The sequence below is a fragment of the Trachypithecus francoisi genome, unplaced genomic scaffold, assembly GCF_009764315.1.
Source record: "Trachypithecus francoisi isolate TF-2019V2 unplaced genomic scaffold, Tfra_2.0 Lachesis_group5, whole genome shotgun sequence".
In the NCBI taxonomy this organism is placed as follows: Eukaryota; Metazoa; Chordata; class Mammalia; order Primates; family Cercopithecidae; genus Trachypithecus; species Trachypithecus francoisi.
The window spans coordinates 99991050-100010367 of NW_022681470.1; the positions used below are offsets into that span (position 1 = coordinate 99991050).

Here is a 19318-nt window from a genome sequence, read left to right on the forward strand (position 1 = left end):
AAAGGTCTACCTTATAGAATTGGAAATTAGAATGATTGAGATAAAAATAGGCAACATATATATGAAGTCTCTAACCCAGTGCCTGACGCATAGAAGTTGCTCGCCTCTCTTTAGAGGAGAAGGGGAGAGAGTATGATTCTGGGAGTGAGGAATGCCCTCCACGTTTGGAGCTGGGAGGTTAGCATTTCTTTCCTTTCAGGTTAGTCCTGGTGCCTATTCTGGGTGCTGGATGGTTGTGACTTGTGAGACCGCGTTTTCCTGTGCTGGCTGATGCTCAGTTCTTTGGTATGGGCATAGTGGAAATCCCAAAAAAGGCTTGTTACGTGAGTGAATACCCTCTTTTTTTCTGATGATGGGAAAAGGATGGGGAAAAGGATGGGAAGAGGGATCTCTCAGGCAGTGCCAATTTTCCTGCTGATGCTCCAGGAAAGCCATGGCCTGGGAAGTCTGTGGCAACGCAGCAGAGGGGTGGGCAGGAAGAGACCTAGGGAGGTGGTGCACCAGCGGCCTGGGCGGAGAGGCAATGTGGAGGACTGCTGTGAGGACAAGGATGACAGGCAGACAGACGGGGGAGGGCTGCAAGGAGAAGGGGGCTCTGCCTCCTTGGGGGCAAGGGAGGGGGAGCACAGTGAGCTGAGGCTACAAGAAGGTAGAGGGAAGAAGACTTTTAGAGCAAAGACTCTAAGAGCACAAAAGAGAGAGGGGAGGGAGGGATTCACAGGGGAAAAGGGGTGGAGAGAGAAAGAGTAGGAAGAAGTGGGAGGAGGGAAGGCGACAGATACGATTAAAAAGAGGGTGGAAGAGGAACAACTGACAGGCTCAAGAGCAAAGAGCGTGGGCAGTTGGAGAAGAAGCAGCCAGAGTGTGAAGAAGCCAACGGAAGGAGAGTCCAGGGAGGAGGAAAAGAAGCAGGTAAGAGTAGACTTGAATTTGAACAACTAAAACTACAAGTGGATATGAAGTAGCCACAAGAGGGGAACTTGGATTCTGGGCTGGATAAAAAGAAAGCTCTTTCTTTCTACCTGTGAGTTTATTCCCTACCCCTCTCACTATTTCCTGTGATAGTGAGGTTTGGATATATTAAAAAGAAAGGTTTAGCGAAGCAGCAGATAAATTACTTCCTTGATTTAGAGTGAGCTGGAGAATTGTGAGTGGAGGGCCCTTGGGGTTCCAGCCTACTCTTGTGGAGTTCAGTTCTCTGGGGGCATCTTAGAAGTGGGTCACCAGTCCATTCCTAAGAACTTTTCTTAGAGGGAATTGGCCCTTTAAAAGTAAAACCAACACTGTTTTACGATGCTTCTGCTAGGCATGGAATCTTTTTTCAAAATGCTTTTCGAAGCATCTAGGGGAGTGTTTTGCTTTTTTTTTTTTCCTCCCTAAGGCATGTTGGATGGTTTAAAAATATTCCCTGCTTAGTTTCCTGCAGAGTATCATGTCCCCGCTGTGCAGTGGCCGCATTTGAGAGATCCAGGCTGCCACTTGCAGCCAGAGGAAAGAGGCGTGTGAAACCAGTTAGGAAGCCCAGGAAAGCGCCCACTGAAGGTCTCCTTTCCACTCGCGGTGTGAAGTAGAAGACCACAGGGCAGAAAGAGTCTGTTAGTTTCTTCCTGGACCTTTCTTCTGAGCAGGTAGTGAAAGAGCCCAAACTCAGGGGCTGGGAGCCCTTGTAACAGACACATCCCCATGCTTGGCCTCGGTTTCCTCATCTATAAAATGGGGAATTTGAAATGGAAGGTTCCCTCTGGTTCCATTCAGCAGTAACGGTGTGTAAGGCTGTGATTCCAGAGGCTCAAAGGCAACTCAGAACCACTGAAAAAGGGAGGCTCAACCCAAGGATTTCTCATCCTGCTCTGTTGCTAAGTTTTTTCCTTATTCTCCCTCGCAGTATTCCATTATAATAGAGGATTCCTGGTTCTCACTCCCCAGCAAATCACTGGGGTTGCTGTTTCTGGAAAAAGGCTCTGGCACAAAGAGGTCCAGCTGGCTGCGGGTGGAGGCAGGGCAGTGGAGAGAGCACTGAACAGGGTGTCAGGAGACCTGGAACCAACAAAATTGAAGGATAGAAGAGAACAAGGGGAGCGTCTGGAGGTGCAGCGCCTCTGACTGCCTGGTGCTGTGGCTCATGGCTGGGGACGCCAGCTGGTATTTAGACGCCTTCTAACCTGACTTTCACATCAGCAAGCCAAGCAGCCTCCATCCCCTCCACCCACTGTCCTCAGAGTCACAGCCCAGCCCAGTCCTTGATTCACTACTCTCTAGAGACAGCTCTGAACTTTCTAACTTCCTGCCAGGTTGCCTGGGGTGGCAGAGCTATTTGGAGCCTGCTCCCCTGGCTGTCCCTCCAAGCCTTTTCCTCACTCAGCACCTGCCGGTGAGGAGTCCCAGTGACCACAGCCTGCAGAGCACAGAGTACCAGGAGGGGATTCTGTGACTTCTAACCCAGCACTCTCTGAGCATCCCTCACCCACACATGTGACGTCCACAGAGCCACAGCAGTCACAGAATCAGGCAGCCCCGCTTTGTCTCTGCCTTGGAACCCCAGAGGCATGCTTGCTGGGCTCCTGAAGCTGGTCACTGTTCTTATATCTTAACTGCCTCACTCCCGTCCCCTCTCCTAGTACTCCCTAAGGTTCGAGAACATTAAAACTTAAAGAGGTCTCTTCCATTACCGGCCTCCTTCTTCAGCAAATAAGGAGAACAAGGACTAGAGAAGGACATGACTTGTAGGAGACGACACAGTGAGTCAGGGCTGATTGAGTTGGGAGAGCACCCTGCCCTGCTCACTCATACCAAGGGCTCTTCTAACCTCCATCTCCCTGGCTGTATTTTCCCAGCCTCCATCTCTCCGAGTCTCCCTGATTCTTCCACTTGAGCGTCTCTACGATTCTATTTGTTGGTATTGACTCCCACCTGCCCACCTGCTCTTCATTGTCTGCACTGGCGGTTCGTGGGCCACAGGCAGTGCAGGGTGCTGCCACAGTGCCGCCTGGTCTCTCGGCTACTGGCTGACCCCACCTCTTAGGACAGGGGACCTGTCTATGTGGATCAATCAGGACAGGAACCGGATGATCTACCATCTTCAGGGCCGGGGAGACCCAAGGTCAAAGCTCTGCCCCCTGTCCTAGGGAAGGACTCAAGATTCCAGTAGCTCTCTGTGTGAACGAACTCCCATAAGCGCCAACCTGGGCTCAAGGGTTGAGCTGGACAAAGGGGAGAGATGACCATTTTCCTGGAAAGCTTCAGGGTTCCTGGAAAGGAAGCTGGCTTCCTTCCTATTGTTGCAAGCTGCTGGCTCCTGGTGATGCCAGCTTGATGCCACTTTGAGAATATTGTTTCTGATATATTAGCAAATAATGGGCAAGCAAAGTTTACTATTCAACAGCCCAATGAGAGTCAGGAGGTTGCAGAATCAGAGGTATTGAAAAAATCACAGAGGGATCTTAGAGTTTATCTCATCGAGGGGTACGGCTGAAGGAAGAACCTGGGCATTTGGAGTCACATTTGGCTAGGATTTTAGCTACGTGACCTTGGGAAAATTATTTAATGTCTCTTACACTCAGTTTCTTCATCTGCCAAAGATGCTAATAAATATCTTCTTCATAAGGTTTTATGAGGATTAAACAAAGTATTTTAAATGGCTGTCAAATAGAAAGGCTTCCCATGACATATACTTCCGAGGAGGTATTGCTGGGTTTTTATGACCACAGATTTTTTTTCTTCTAGGACTCCTTCTGCTGTCCTCTAAGCTGGAAGTCAGAAACTCTGGACTTGCTTCTTGGCTTTGCCACTAACTTGCCATACTGTCACAACTGGGCAAGTCACAGACTCCCCAGATGTTCTAACTTAGAGATGGAAGAGCCTCAACTCTTTTGTTTCACATGTGAGCAAAGTGAGGCTCAGGGAGGGGAAGTATCTTGTCTAGGATCACAAAGAAACAGCTGGAACCAGAAAAGAGCCTCTCTTCATGAAATGATACGTTGCATTTTCACAGGGGATTTCCAGAATCTCACTCCAACCTGGCAACTCCATGGTTCAGAGCCTCAGGAGAGGACAGAGGTGGCTAGGGATCAAGATGTCCCTCACCCTCTGATCACGGAGTAGACAACCCCCCCTTTCTCTTCCAAGTAGAACTGAGCCTGCTTCAAACCTCTCATTGTGAGTGTGCCTTCTGCTTGGTGATCAGATTCAAGAGTGTTGCAGCTTCTCAGAAGAGAGGCATCCCATGAGGCATACATTTTATAATATGGAGCCATGTAGAGTCCAACTTCAGGCCTAAAAGCTTGAGTTAAAAACACATTAGGAGGCAGGCTGGACTTGAAACAGGAATGAGAGTGGCTTAATTTGAGTAGGCCCTACACCTCCCTGATTCTCCAGCTTGGCCCAGGAGGTCTGGATGCCTAGTGAAAGAACTAATTTATAGACTAATTACTATACTTGCCATTGTCTGTATTTTTCCCATCTCTTGACAGTTACCCTCTTGTACCTGTGCCACGTGAGGGTCCTTGCTGTGTCACTAACCAGCCTGAGGCACTATCAGATTCTGCATCAAGTTGGCTAGTTGGATCATGTCTGAGAGGAGTTTTTACTGCAAATGTCAGAAAAGAAAACAAGGAACTAATATTATTGAGTGCCTATATGCCAGATACTGTTCTAGGTGCCTCCACATGTCCACATATTATGTTATCCTCATGAGTAAACATTCCCATTTGTTAGATGAGTTAGAAATTGGGAGGATAAGTGGCTTGCCTAGGGTTACACCACTAGAGAGTAATGCAAGCAGGGTCCTAGCCCTATTATTCCTTAGAGACCGGAAGTTCCTCCACCTAACAATCGCTGTTTCTGTTGTTCTTGTTATGATTTCACATCAATGGAACACCAGAGCCTGCTGTTTGGCCAGCCAAGAACTGGGCAGTAGACGCTGCTGCAGCCAAGAACACTTGCTGGCTAAAAAAGGAAATAACTTTCTATACGTGAATTCTGGCCAAATGATGGCAGAGGCCAAAGAGTCTGGGAATCCTGACTACTGTGGGCTGAGGGCCCCAGTGTAATAATTAATTCTAGGAACAGCATATGTAAGAGATGGCCAGCCAGTAAGCCAGAAGCTAAAAGGAAAAACCCTGGGTCTCTTATGAGGCAAGGTAATGTGGGAAAAGTCCTGTTCTCAGAGTTAAGAGACTGGAGTTCTGGGCACAGGCTTATCATCATCTATCAGTCCTAGTCCTTGGTTTTCTTTCTCGTCAGAGACATAGAGAGGATGTGGGCTTTAGAGTTAGGCTAGCTGGATTCAAACACTTTATGCAGCATTTGCCAGTTGTGGCACTTAGTACAAGTACTTAGCCTCTGAGCCTCAGTTTTCTCATCTGTGAAATGGGGCAATACTACTTTCCTTGCAGGATTAATGGGAGGGTTAGAAAGTATACTTATAAAGGGCTTCACACATCGGAAATACTCAAGTTAGTGTTGTTATCACTATTCTTAACTTCCTTGAACCCTTGTCATCTTGTTTAAAAATAAGGAGTTGAGTTTGATTGATCTCTACATTCCGGTCCGCTCTACTGCACTATAAATCTATGACAAATGGGGGAAATAATAAAGAAATGTGGGTATTATAATAGAACTTTCATTAGCAATTAATTGCGTGGGTACTAAGTAACCCCCTTGGAGTAATTAAGAAGGACCTCCCAATATTTTGTTGTAATTTCATATCTCCATTTACTACTCCCTTTCATTCATTTTTTGTAAACATTTTTTCTTCCAATGGTTTAAGAAAATTATTTATCCTAGCACAAATCTCTTTCTTCACTTCACTCCCTTCTACTTCCTTGGCTTTGAAACAACTGTCTGCCAGCAGGGTGTTGCTGAGTGGACCCATCTGTTCTTGTCAGAATAAAATAATTAAATTTAAAAAGGAGTTAATTATCTGCCATTGGTACCACTGGCTGGAGTAGGAGGAAGACTGAAGTGAGTACTTCATCTCGCTCATCTCTTCTCCTCTCTTATCTCTATCTTCCTTTCCCCTCTACAGTGAGCAAGGTTCAGGGATGCTGGCCCTCAGTGGACTTCCATTTCTGAGGAAGGTGCCCACACTGCCCAACTCAGTAGCTACAGTTATATCATATGCCTGATCATTTCTCCTGAGGCTGAAGTAGTTTCCCCAAACATAAATCCGGGAAAGAATGAAAATCCTAAATGTAAGAATTAGCACCAATCGCTTACAATCAACTGCCTAACTGAACAATGATCTCAACGAACATTCCCTCTTCAATCATCTTATATAAAAGTGGCCAGCCTTTGACTGGCTAGGATTTTCCAAAGAAGAAACCTTAGGTGATTTAGATAAGAGTTTAGCACAACTGTTAGGGCAGGGACACTGCTGCCAGATGAGCTAGGAGCTGGGTTTGACTCCATCTCCACCTCTTACTAGCAATGTGATCTTGCTCAAGTTATCCTCTCTGAGCCCTGTAAAAAAAGATGAGACACCAGGCATGGTGGCTCATGCCTGTAATCCCAGCACTTTGGGAGGCCGAAGTGGGTAGATCGCCTGAGCCCAAGAGTTTGAGACGAGCCTTGGGCAACAGGACAAAACCCCATCTCTAAAAAAAAATTTTAAAAAATACAAAAAAATACAAAAAATTAGCTGGGTGTGGTGGTGCACACCTGTGGTCCTGGCTACTTGGGAGGCTGAGGTGGGAGGATCATCTGAGTCCAGGAGGTCAAGGCTCCAGTGAGCTGTGATTGTGTCACTGCACTCCAGCCTGGGTGACAAAGTGAGACCTTGTCTCAAAAAAAAAAAAAAAAAGAATAGTCCCCACTTCCTCAGGTTGTTGCGAGAAGCAAATGAAAACAGATATAGAAAGACACTTATAGAGTGTCTGGCACATAGACAGGTGTCAGTGAGTGTTATTTTATTTCTATTATTATTATTATCACCTAGATCCAAATTCAAATTCTTTTTCTGTGTGTAACTGGGTAAACTAGATGTAGTTGGGAATATCAAAGGATGACAAAGATTACTGAGGTCGCTGAGGATCAAGACCACTCTCTCATGTAATTCTCCATACATATCCATTTTAAGGAGAAATTATTGGGGTGAGAGGAAATCAGAAAAAAATGTACACAAACGAATAAGGTACAAAAGAGTTCTGACATAAAGATTATGCTTGGTGCTTTACTTTATAAAGCTACCTTGATGTCTGGCATGGCGGAGGAGCTTGATAAACACTTTCTGAACTAAACTGCCCTGACATGATACTATTTCTCAGGCAGCCTTTAAGCGAGGCCCTTTGGGTCCTTTCACAACAGAATTCTCTTAATCGGGAAGCAAGTGAACTCTGCCCTGCGCCACATTCCACTGTATGGCGAGTGGAATTATAGCATGGGTCCAGGGGGTTGTTATTATTACTATGAATAACAACCTTTATTGAGAACCAGAGGTTTGTTAGATACTGTCCAGAACATGTGTCGTTGTCCAGAATTAGACTCAGACTCTGTGGAGTGGTCTTGTCATCTAATTTTGACAAGCTTGGATAAGTTCCCCAGTACTATGAGGGGAGGAGGCAGTGAGGGAGTAGTCCACGGTGATGGAATTTCTGCTTGAGATACATTCAGTCCTGCTGAGAGAATGGTTCTGTCACAGGTAGAAGAAAGACTCAGTGGCTTCCATCTGCCTGGTGTTCTGGTCACCATCGTCATTGGGCAGGTGTCCCTATGCTAGCTTCCCAGGGAGGCCCCTCCACTGACGTGCAGCATGGCCCCAACGTGTTGCTTGGCCTCTGTGTGCATTCTCATCCTTTTCTTCAGCAACTGGTAAAGAATTGCCTTGATCAATTTGGCATGAGGTGTTTTAAGAGACTTAAATGCTATCAATTCATCCATTGTTGTTTTTATAAAGTGCATACCACACTGTGCAGGGTGTGGTGTTGAGCACTAAGGGGTCTGGGGTGGGAGGAATTTCAGGAGGAGAATCCAGTGATGAACAGAAAAGCAGTTTGTTTTCAGAGAGCTCAGGGTTGAGTGGGAGAGAGAATACATGGCTTGTAGAGCAACTAATTCTCAGGTGTGTGAGACCTCAAAGGCTTTATAGTTCAGTCCAAGGCCCGGCTGCTGACTTGGGGGACACAGAAATTATTGTAAAATACTATATTAGAAGGGCTATGATGTGTGACTCCATGGGACAGAACTGGAATCAATAGAAAGAAAAGAATTTTCAAGGCATCCCTATGGTAGCACCTCACTTACTAGCAATATATCTTCTTAAGCAGGAGAGACGAGAGTGCAGTCACAGCAAGTGTTTTGGAAGGTACCTGTCATCGGAAGCCTACCTAGTTGATGCTGCAGCCACTACTAAAAGACTGCTACAAGCATGGACATTACTAATTGTGCAGTCCTTTACATCCCCAACCCCATTTGGAGGCTTCAGATTAGACCCTCAGGAGCAAATCATGGACCAAGCATGGCCTATCATGTGGGTTGAGAATAACTCCAAACTCCTAGGCATGGCTGTTAAAACTCTCCACAATCTGTTTCTGCCTGCTCTTTTTCATTTCAATGAATTTGTTCATGCAGTCTTGCTTTTATCTGAAATCCCCCCATCTCTTCTGTAACTCTTCCACCCACTCCACACCCCTACAAACATCACATACCCCTAACTCCTCCACAAGAGTTATCTCCACTAGGAAGTCCTCTCGAAGGTCTAAAAATTGATGAGCTCCACTCTTGGAGGGAAGACAGAATGAAACTTTCTGGCATGCACCAGACTTGAACAGAAACTCTGGAATGAAGCCCTGGTTCTTCCACCATTAATTGTTTCTTTGAACGAATCACTTTTATATGTTTCCTCCTCTACAAAACACAGGCAATAACAATCACCCCACAAAGTGGTTATGAGGATTCATTCATTCAACAATAAAAATTGAATGTCTATAACATTCTGAAGGTATTCGGTCTTGAACAGAACAAATATGATGCTGCTCTCTTGGAACCAACAAGAGAATGTAGAAGCACATTTTGAACAGTATGTAAGCTTTTATTTTTATTTACTTATTGTGAGGTTTTATTTTTACTGCTGACCTTAAGAAGAAAGATTTGAGCCTCCTTAGGACCTCTTTTCAATATTACTGCTAGCCAGACATTTTCTTCAATCATTAAGAAAGCATTTATTATGTACCAAATGAGAGAACCTGATGCAATAAGAATTCAAAGCAGAAGACATAGGGCTTTTAACTTTGAGAAGCATACTACCCATTTGAGAGAAAAAGCTGTTAAATACTTGACAGAAGGAATCATGCCTGATTTTATTTATTTATTTATTTATTTATTTATTTTTTTTTTTTTTGAGACAGAGTCTCACTCTGTCGCCCAGGCTGGAGTGCAGTGGCCGGGTCTCAGCTCACTGCAAGCTCCGCCTCCCGGGTTTACACCATTCTCCTGCCTCAGCCTCCCAAGTAGCTGGGACTACAGGCGCCCGCCACCTCGCCCGGCTAGTTTTTTGTATTTTTTAGTAGAGACGGGGTTTCACTGGGTTAGCCAGAATGGTCTTGATCTCCTGACCTCATGATCCACCCGTCTCGGCCTCCCAAAGTGCTGGGATTACAGGCTTGAGCCACCACGCCCGGACTAATTTTTTTTTTTTTTTTTGAGACGGAGTCTCGCTCTGTCGCCCAGGCAGAGTGCACTGGCATGATCTCAGCTCATTGCAACCTCCACCACCCAGATTCAAGTGACTCTCCTGCCTCAGCCTCCTGAGTAGTTGGGATTACAGCTGCCTACCACCACACTGGGCTAATTTTTTAATTTTAATGGAGATGGGGTTTCGCCATGTTGGCTAGGCTGGTCTTGAACTCCTGACCTCAGATGATCTGCCCGTCTTGGCCTTCCAAAGTGCTGGAATTACAGGTATGAGCCACCACGCCCTGCCGATTTTATTAATTTAATAGACATCATTGAGTGCCCAGTGTGTGTCAGGCCTTGCACCTCTTTGGGACTGTTCTCATTACTCAGAACAGTGGTGGGCACATAAAGGGGACTCAGCAAAGTATCTGCAGATTAACTGATAGACAAACGTTTAGAAAACAAGTCTAAGGAAATGTATAACCAAGTGTGAGAATGTATCCTACATGCTGGATGGTAATTTAGAGTCTTCTGGAGTTCAGGAGACACCAAAGAGGGCTGAGGTCAATTTTAGAAGACTTCTCCATTTTGCTGTAGATTTGCGGAGTCAGAGGAGAAGGTTCTGGCTATGAGTTTATGATTAATCCAGGTTGCTCTGAAATGATTTTCTTTGAAAAACATTGGCAGTGTGGGGGACCACAATGTTACCATAAGAAGGAGCACTGGGCTGGGCGCAGTGGCTCACGCTTGTAATCCCAGCACTTTGGGAGGCCAAGGCGGGAGGACCAACTGAGGTCAGGAATTTGAGACCAGCCTGGCCCACATGGTGAAACCCCTTCTCTACTAAAAATACAAAAATTAACCAGGCATGGTGGCACACGCCTCTAATCCCAGCTACTCCAGAGGCTAAGGCAGGGAAAATTTCTTGAAACTGGCAGGCAGAAGTTGCAGTGAGTTGAGATAGTGCCACTGCACTCCAGCCTGGGTGACAAAGCAAGACTTCATCTCAAAAAAAAAAAAAAAAAAAGGAACACTGGATTAAGAATGTAGGTGCCTGAGTTTTATTTCTGGCCATTTGGCCATATAGTACACAAAATAAAAGCAGAAAATGATTTATGCTCACTATACACAAAATCCTTCCTCTGGCCCTCTTCCTCTTATCTAGCATCATGTTACTATTGCCAAACAAGTTCCCTAGTGGCCCCTCCAAAATTTGCTTTATCCCAGGATAGGACATGTTGAAAGAGGATGTTAAAGGTTTGGGAGTGAAGAACCTTTAGAGATGGGATGGTTCTCTTCCAGGTTCTAGGGACCATCTCTTTTTGCCTTGCTGATTTCAGAACTTGTATCAGTGGCAGAGGGCTTTAGAACACAATCCCTAGGACCCTCCCCAAAACCCATAAACCAGATTCAGGCTCCTGCCCACATTCCCATAACACCTTATACTTCCTTAATGTTAACACACATCATGTTTTATTGAAATCATGTATTTACTGTCTGCTCTTCATTAAGGGTATAAAGGCAGTTCCACTCAGTGAAGGCAGGGAATCCTTGTTTGTTTCCCCTCCTTCCTGCTGTATTCTCATTGTCTAGAATGATGGCTGGCACCCTGTAGTCACTCAATAAACTTATTAAATGAATGAAAAAAGGACATTCTTGGCAGAGGGAACATAAGAAGCCAAGATACGTGGGTGAGAAGTGGTGAGATGTGTATATGTACATGGGAAATTGTGTAGCTTAAGTACTGAGTGCGTGAGTGGAAAAGCTGAAAAACGACAGCATGAGACTGTACAGGGTTTCAAATGGCAAGTTAAGCAGCTTAGACTTTCTAAGTGGTAGGAAGCCAGTGAGGATAACTACTAAAGCAGTGAGGTAAATTGCCATTGTGTTTGATAGCATTTATCCATGGCATGGGCAGCTTCCTATGCCCCTCCTAACACACTTCCTGCCAAGAAGCAGATAATAATCTACAAAGTAGTTTATATGCTATACGCCCAGTAAACTCACTGAGTATCTAATCTACAAATTTCTGTGGCTGAGATAGGGGTATCCAAAGGGAGCCAACGTAGCTGGAAAAGTAACTACAGTCAGAGACCTTTCACATTATAAACTGAGCATCTGGTACATGGCAGCAATTTTAAGTTTCTCTGACCTTGCCTGAGCGTCAGCAGGAAGTCATCCATGAAAAACCCTTCACCCTATTTCCTCTGCCTGGGCCCAGGAGGTCTGCCTCACCCCCATACCTCCTCAGATAGTTTCTCTTGTTCCCTCCCAATAAGACATCTTTCCTAATACTGCCTTTCTGGTTTTCCAAGGTGTTCCTTTCTTGTACCTGTGCTTTACCTCTTCCAGGTGGAATTCCTCGGACAGCAGTGAAAGAGTCAGCAGTCAAGCCTCTTGGCAGATTACACCAAAGGGTCACATTCTTTGCCTGGAACTATTTTTATACTTCCTTGGGGACTTGCAAGGAATGAGTGATGGAGTGAGATCAAGGGAGAAGTCTTCAGGGACTGAGTGTGGAAAACTTGCCCCAAATCCTGGAAGAATATGACATTTGTTTCTTTTTGTTTCCTTTCTATTTCCATTTTCTTCTCATTTCCTCCCCTTCTACTCTTGCTTCCATTTCTTTTCTCCTTTGTAATGCACCTTTCTCTACTTTCTAATTTCTCTTTCTCCCTCCTTCTTCTACCTCTCATCCTTCCCCACCACTCTCATTGCTAGTAATGGCTACCTTTGATTCAGTTCTTATTTGCTGAACACTGTGTTAAGTGCTTTGTAGGCATCATTTCATAGCACTCTATGAGTTAATAGTATGTCCATTTTGCAGGTAAGGAAAGTGAAACACAGAGTGAATCATTTATCTAAGCCCAGCAGACGGTAATAGAAATTTGTCAAACCTCTGTAAGCTAACTCCCACATCTGTCTTTTCTTAATCCTTACATGGTCTTTTTCTCCATTTCCACCTCCTCCTTGTCCTTGCCTTTTCTTCTCTTCTTTTTATTCCTCCCCTTCTCTCCCTCCCTCTTTTTCTCAGACACTCACCATAGTTCAGTCACTGCACGTGTACGGCTGACCCTGAAGGTGCTGAACACTGTACATGTGCCCAGAAGAGAGGACAGATAATTCAAACTCTTATCTAATCAGCCATTTTCCTTTTGAGCACACGCTCCACAATTTTCCACATTTGGAGGCTGAAAGAGGGGGTGCTTTGCTACCTAAGGAAATGGGGCAGATGTCTGATCACAAATGATAGGACAGGCCTCAATACATGGATGGGTCTTTGATACAGAGAGGAGCAGAGATAAGACCCTTTCTGCTCACTCAGGAACTCCCTCATTCCCAGGGACTCTGTATACTCTCAAGGTTGGGGACCTGGGGTCTGAGAGAAGACAGGGCCAGGAGGTTGGTCCCTGTCAAGGCAACAATCAACTCAAGAGCTGAGGAAGCCTGGACTATAAAATGCACCACCCTGACCCCATCTTTCCCCATAAGCCTGAAGAATGTTCAGACAGAAACCAGGAGCACGTTGGCAGCAAAGATATGAAGGTCAAGTTTGAATTTGACAAACCTCTAAAGTCCCACCCAAATCTGAGGTTTTATGATTCTAAGAAAGGAATATAGTATGCTCCATTCCCTCTGAGATCTTTGTCATCCTGTTGATTAGGAATGGTTAGAGACTTAAACTGTAAGAACATTTATTATTCACCAAGTAAGAATTCTGCAGGTAGGGAGCCGCAAGAGTTGCTTCAGAGGCCTCAGGGCACTGGTTGACATTTCTGAGATTCTCTGGACAGCTTTAGACATCCTGGTTCATACAACTCTGTCCACAGGCAGGAAGCGGTGGGGACAAGCGGAGCTCACTCCTATTCACTGGGGGATGGGAGCACTGTGAGTAGGCTCCCTCCTGTTCACCAGGGGATGGGAGCACTGTGAGTGAGGTTCCCTCTTGTTCACAGGGGGATAGGAGCACTGTGAGTGAGGCTCTCTCCATTTACTGGGGGGTAGAAAAACCTTTTCTGGAGCATTCCCTCTACTTTAGATTCTCTCCATACCTCACCTACCAGAACTAACCGCAGAGGAGATTGAGAAAGTAATACCTGGCTTTTTCACCCTGCCAATGGGAGGCAGGCAAGAAACAGGGAATTGGTTTTCTATTGGGTGGGAAACAACAGTGCCTGTCAGCCCCTCCTTCCTTCACTCAACTAAGATGTATTAAACACCTACTCTGGGCCAGGCTCTGGTGATACAGAAGAGAAGACAGTCTCCATTTTCAAACAGTCCCTACTGGGAGAACACAGACAGGCAGAGGATTACAACACAAGGCGGCAAGCACTGGGAGACAAGTAAGTGTCCCGGGGACCATCACAGGAGCTGAAGAGGCTCAGCTTGAGGGAGGAGGGAGGGTTGGAGGAGGCAATGACTGGGTTAAGTTTTGAAAGGTAAATGGGATTCAGCTAGGAGTGAGGGGCCGTGTAGAGGTACATGAAGGAGGGCATTTGGGAAGACTTAGCATGGCTGGACAAAAGGAACTCATGTGGACAGGCAGGAAGAAGCTGGAAAAGCAGACAAGTGCCAGATGAGGGAGGATTTTGTAAGGGACATAAAGTTTTGGGACATTTATTCTGGACATAAGGGTGGGTAGATCTGTGTGTGAGAACCTTATTTAAGTGAGACATAGAAACTTAGCAGCAGGGCGAGCTGAGCTGTGTGGTTGGAATGGCTGTGTTGCACTGAGGCACGGGAGATCAACATTGCCTTACCAGCCAGGGGAAGTGAGCACTACTCATCTGTGATACCATTAGCTGGTGTGACCAAAGCACACTTTTTGTTTGCCACCTCCCAACACAGCTGGTGTATGCTGGACGGTTCTGATTTTTGCAGAGTGCTTCCTAAGGGGCCAAATTTGCCGATTGCATCCTCACTCTTTCCTCCTCCACCTAGTTCTGCCCTCTGGAGCCCTAAAAATATTCCTTTTCCATCCAACAGCCATTTAAACATTTGGAACAGTTGTGGAATGATTTTCAGAATATCACATACCTCTTATCACTTAATCCTCAGAATTCTCTGGTGTAGCTATTCCCACCCCCATCTGATAAATGAAGAAACAGACTCAGTGAGGTAAATGCCCAGAGTCACATTTGCAGATCCCAATCCTGTGTTCTTTTTAATACTCGTGTTTCTCCAGGTGCAGTCCCTTGCTGCCTGCATCAGAACCACTTGGGCCACTTGTTGTAAATCCAGATTCCTGGGGGCCATCCCAGACCTCCTGAAGTAGAATTACTGGGGCAAGAGCAGAATCCATATTGTAACACACACCTCGATTTCTAGATCCGTTAAAGTGTGGGAGCCATGCTCTAATTTTGCTAATATGGCTACTTTGAATCTTCTCTTTCTTTTTATTTTTGCTGGGAAATGAGAGAGAGCTTTTCTTTGGTTGCTTTGACTTCTAAGTTGCATTGTCTTAAAGAATCCATTGGACGGATCAGTGGAATCCCAGAATATGATAGACCTTCCAGACCTTCACAGAACATCCTTCTCCTTTTCTCTCTTTCTCTCTCCCCCATTTGCAGAAGTTTTGGCATCTGTGACCTGGCTGTGCCAAGATGGGCGATTGGAGCTTCCTGGGAGAATTCCTGGAGGAAGTACACAAGCACTCGACCGTGGTAGGCAAGGTCTGGCTCACCGTCCTTTTCATATTCCGTATGCTCGTGCTGGGCACAGCTGCTGAGTCTTCCTGGGGGGATGAGCAGGCTGATTTCCGGTGTGATACGATTCAGCCTGGCTGCCAGAACGTCTGCTACGACCAAGCTTTCCCCATCTCCCACATTCGCTACTGGGTGCTGCAGATCATCTTCGTCTCCACGCCCTCTCTGGTGTACATGGGCCACGCCATGCACACTGTGCGCATGCAGGAGAAGCGCAAGCTACGGGAGGCCGAGAGGGCCAAAGAGGTCCAGCGCTCTGGCTCTTACGAGTACCCAGTGGCTGAGAAAGCAGAACTGTCCTGCTGGGAGGAAGGGAATGGAAGGATTGTCCTCCAGGGCTCCCTGCTCAACACCTATGTGTGCAGCATCCTGATCCGCACCACCATGGAGGTGGGCTTCATTGTGGGCCAGTACCTCATCTACGGAATCTTCCTGACCACCCTGCACGTCTGCCGCAGGAGTCCCTGTCCCCACCCGGTCAACTGTTACGTATCCCGGCCCACAGAGAAGAATGTCTTCATTGTCTTTATGCTGGCTGTGGCTGCACTGTCCCTCCTCCTTAGCCTGGCTGAGCTCTACCACCTGGGCTGGAAGAAGATCAGACAGCGATTTGTCAAGCCGCGGCAGCACATGGCTAAGTGCCAGCTTTCTGGCCCCTCTGTGAGCATGGTCCAGAGTTGCACACCACCCCCCGACTTTAATCAGTGCCTGGAGAATGGCCCTGGGGGAAAATTCTTCAATCCCTTCAGCAATAATATGGCCTCGCAACAAAACACAGACAACCTGGCCACTGAGCAAGTGCGAGGTCAGGAGCAGACTCCTGGGGAAGGTTTCATCCAGGTTCGTTATGGCCAGAAGCCTGAGGTGCCCAATGGAGTCTCACCAGGTCACCGCCTTCCCCATGGCTATCATAGCGACAAGCGACGTCTTAGTAAGGCCAGCAGCAAGGCCAGGTCAGATGACCTATCAGTGTGACCCTCCTTTACGGGAGGACCAGGACCAGGTGGGAACAAAGGAGGCTCAGAGAGGAAAGATGTGTCCCTTCTGAACTGATGCTTTCTCACTGTCATCACTGCTTGGCTCCTTTGGGCCCTGGGTCTCAATGACATTGCTCATTAATTCTAGAAACTGTAATCAGGGCCCTGGGATAGTAAAAGATGTGACTATCCACCCAGACTGCAGTTCCCTCCCCACGCTCTACCCAGTATATGAAGCCTTTCAGGTTACTCATGAAACAGGGTAGAGGGAGGGAAGGGAAGCATGGCAAAAGCTGGCCTGGAAGGGATAGCCAGAGGGATAGAATGACTCTCTCTCTACATACCAGCAACATACCAGATGCATTCTCTAAGTTCCTACCTCCTTGACCTGATCACCCTCCCTCCTCCAAGGAAGAGCTCAAAGTTCCCAGCCAATAGAGAGCATGAATCAAGGAACTTGCATTATATGTGCTCCTTGATGCTATTGTCTCCATGGACCATTCCTCAGAGTAGTGGTGAGATGGCCTTGGGTTGCCTTTGGCTTCTCCTCCCTCTACTCAGTCTTAAAAAGGGTTTCTTGGAACTTTACCAGCAGCCTCAACTTTACAAATGCCTTGGTATGTACCTTTGGCAAATGCCCCACCTTGGTGATGTTGCAACCTTTCCTTCTGCCAGGGTGTACACCTAGCCTGTGAAGATGTCAACTCTGCTAGGGAGTCACTGTACACACAAACTCCACTGGAATTCCTGCCAACATCTGTCACCCTGCAGCTCCTTTACAGTTCAATCCAATGATAGAAACCATCCCTTCCCTTTCTCCCTTGGCTGTTCACCCAGCCATTCCCTGAAGGCCTTATCGACAGCAATATCCAAGAAGCCGTTGTCCTCTCTCGAACCCTGACCAGATCCCCAGCCACTGAGGCCAGTGGAATTTCCCCAGGCCTTGTTAAAACAAAGAAAGCATTGTACTTCTCAGATTCCCCTTGTGGAAAAAAAATTCTGCTGTGAAGATGAAAATAAAATAGGAGAGAAAACACTGGAAAACTATTTTCCCCTCCTATTTACTTCCTTTGCTGACTGCCAACTTAGTGCCAAGAGAAGGTGTGATGACAGCTATGGAGGCCCCCAGATCTCCCTCTCCTGGAGGCTTTAGCAGGGACATGGAAATAGTAGGGGAATCTCCAGCTCTCTTGGCAGGGCCTTTATTTTAAAGAGCACAGAGATTCCTATGTCTCCCTAGTGCCCCTAATGAGACTGCCAAGTGGAGGCTGTAGAAAAGCCTTGCCTTCCCCAGGGACTGGCCTTGTTTCTGTATTCACTGGATCCATAATGGGTTACTGTTGTTTTGGATGAAGGTAAAGGATGCTCAGAATTGTTGGATACTGAGACTTATAGAGAGATTATTACATTATTAAAATGCATGTGTGTGTGTGTGTGTATGTGCTGATAGGATGGGTAAAGGCTAGGGGAGTCCTGAAATAAGGAAAGGAAACCACAGAGAAACTTGTGTCTTCCTGCTCTCCTCTCCGGCTGCCTCGCAGAGGGGCTAAGCCTCACTGTCTTGGTGTTATTAAACTAAACAGATAGGCGCGAGAGGTTGGGACAGAGGAGGCTAAAGGCTCAGGAGGTTCAACCTCTGACTCACCTGCCCGTCTCTGGGCCCTCTACTGATACTTGGATGCTATTGTTGGGTGGAAAGAAAAATGAGAGTGGGGAAGTGGAGAAAAGTGACTAGGATGCCATTTAGGAAGGAATGTCTGATCATCCCAGGTCCCTGGAGGGGACACCTTTTAATCTATTGCCTAGCATTAATATTTTCTCCCCTTCTATCTCTGAAATGTTTTATGAAATGAGCGTTCTTGAATTAGAAGTTCTATGGGATCAATCTTTGATGGTGAGGGTTTTAGAAAGGAAAAATTAAGTAAAATGTGTAATTTGTCTAAATAAAATCCATCTCTACATCTGTCTCTCTTTTGTTGTCCACTTCATGCTGTGACTACAAGAGGATGGCAGACTTGGTGGGGAGGGGAGCGCTTGGACTGTACCCATCAGTAAGCCATAATGCAAAGAGCTTTGAAGTCAGGCATGCAAGGGTTAAAATTCCAGTTGCTAACTTACATCTGGACTCCAGCAAGACAATCTCTGAGCCTTGGTTTCTTCATCTGTAAATTGGGCCCCATTAATATCTACCTCATGGGCTGTTAACTGAGCTGTTAAGTACCTCATAGAGCTTTTATCTGAGTTGACTGTAAAGAGTTCAGCAGAGTGCTTGGGAAATAACAGTCATTACATGGTAATTGTTGTTATTATCTGATTATTTTTGTTATTGTTTTGAATACACAGTATTTGGAAATGAGATGTTGAGAGATGATTCCAGAACTTCTCTTTATCAAGCCCACAATCTGCCTAATGTGATCAGATTAACTCACATTATTCTATTCTAACAATTAGAATAGAGTTAAACAGGAATTAATGTATCATCAGTTCTAGGAACCATAGGCTCCAGGAGGTGATACATAAAAAACAAAACAAAAAACTAACAAACTACACAGAAAAGAGGGGAGATCTGACCTGGACCTAAAAAATGAGAAGGCTTTAGAGAAGTGAAGTATAGACCCCAAGGATGAGTCTGTGAAAAAGGTCTTTGTATCACCATTTTACAGATACGTAAACTGACGCCCAGGAGAGTTCCCTGAGAGTGGGGCTGCTTCTCACTGGCTCCCTGATTGATATTTCATCTATTTGGAAGAAGAGAAATAACTGTTGCTCCAAACAAAGGGTCAAGGGACCGACCACCTAGCCTTTCACCAACAAATGGGTGTCATTTCCAAGAGAAGATTAGGAAAGACAAACAAAAGTGTAATCTTAACTACCAATCAGTCTTGTTTACCAGAGCAGGAAAGCTTTTTAAAAAAGGTCTTGCAAAGAGATCATAGAACGCATATTATGACACCAATATGGAGACTTAGGAGTGCACCTGGCCTCTGTCTGAGGATAAGGTGTTCCACCCAGAGATACCGCAATAGT

At 46.0% G+C, this 19318-nt stretch overlaps 1 protein-coding gene across 1 annotated transcript; it reads left to right on the plus strand.

The window, feature by feature from the left end:
- The first annotated feature begins 537 nt into the window (after positions 1-537).
- On the plus strand, positions 538-18256 carry GJA5 (gap junction protein alpha 5). Its single transcript, XM_033197917.1, has 2 exons — positions 538-912; positions 15180-18256. The coding sequence occupies exon 2, from the start codon at positions 15213-15215 to the stop codon at positions 16287-16289; it is 1077 nt and encodes a 358-aa protein (XP_033053808.1). The 5' UTR covers positions 538-912; positions 15180-15212; the 3' UTR covers positions 16290-18256.
- Positions 18257-19318: the final 1062 nt, after the last annotated feature.

What these genes read in the sequence shown, in the direction of transcription:
- GJA5 (XM_033197917.1), top strand. Translation starts at nt 15,213, where the DNA reads ATGGGCGATTGGAGCTTCCTGGGAGAATTCCTGGAGGAAGTACACAAG.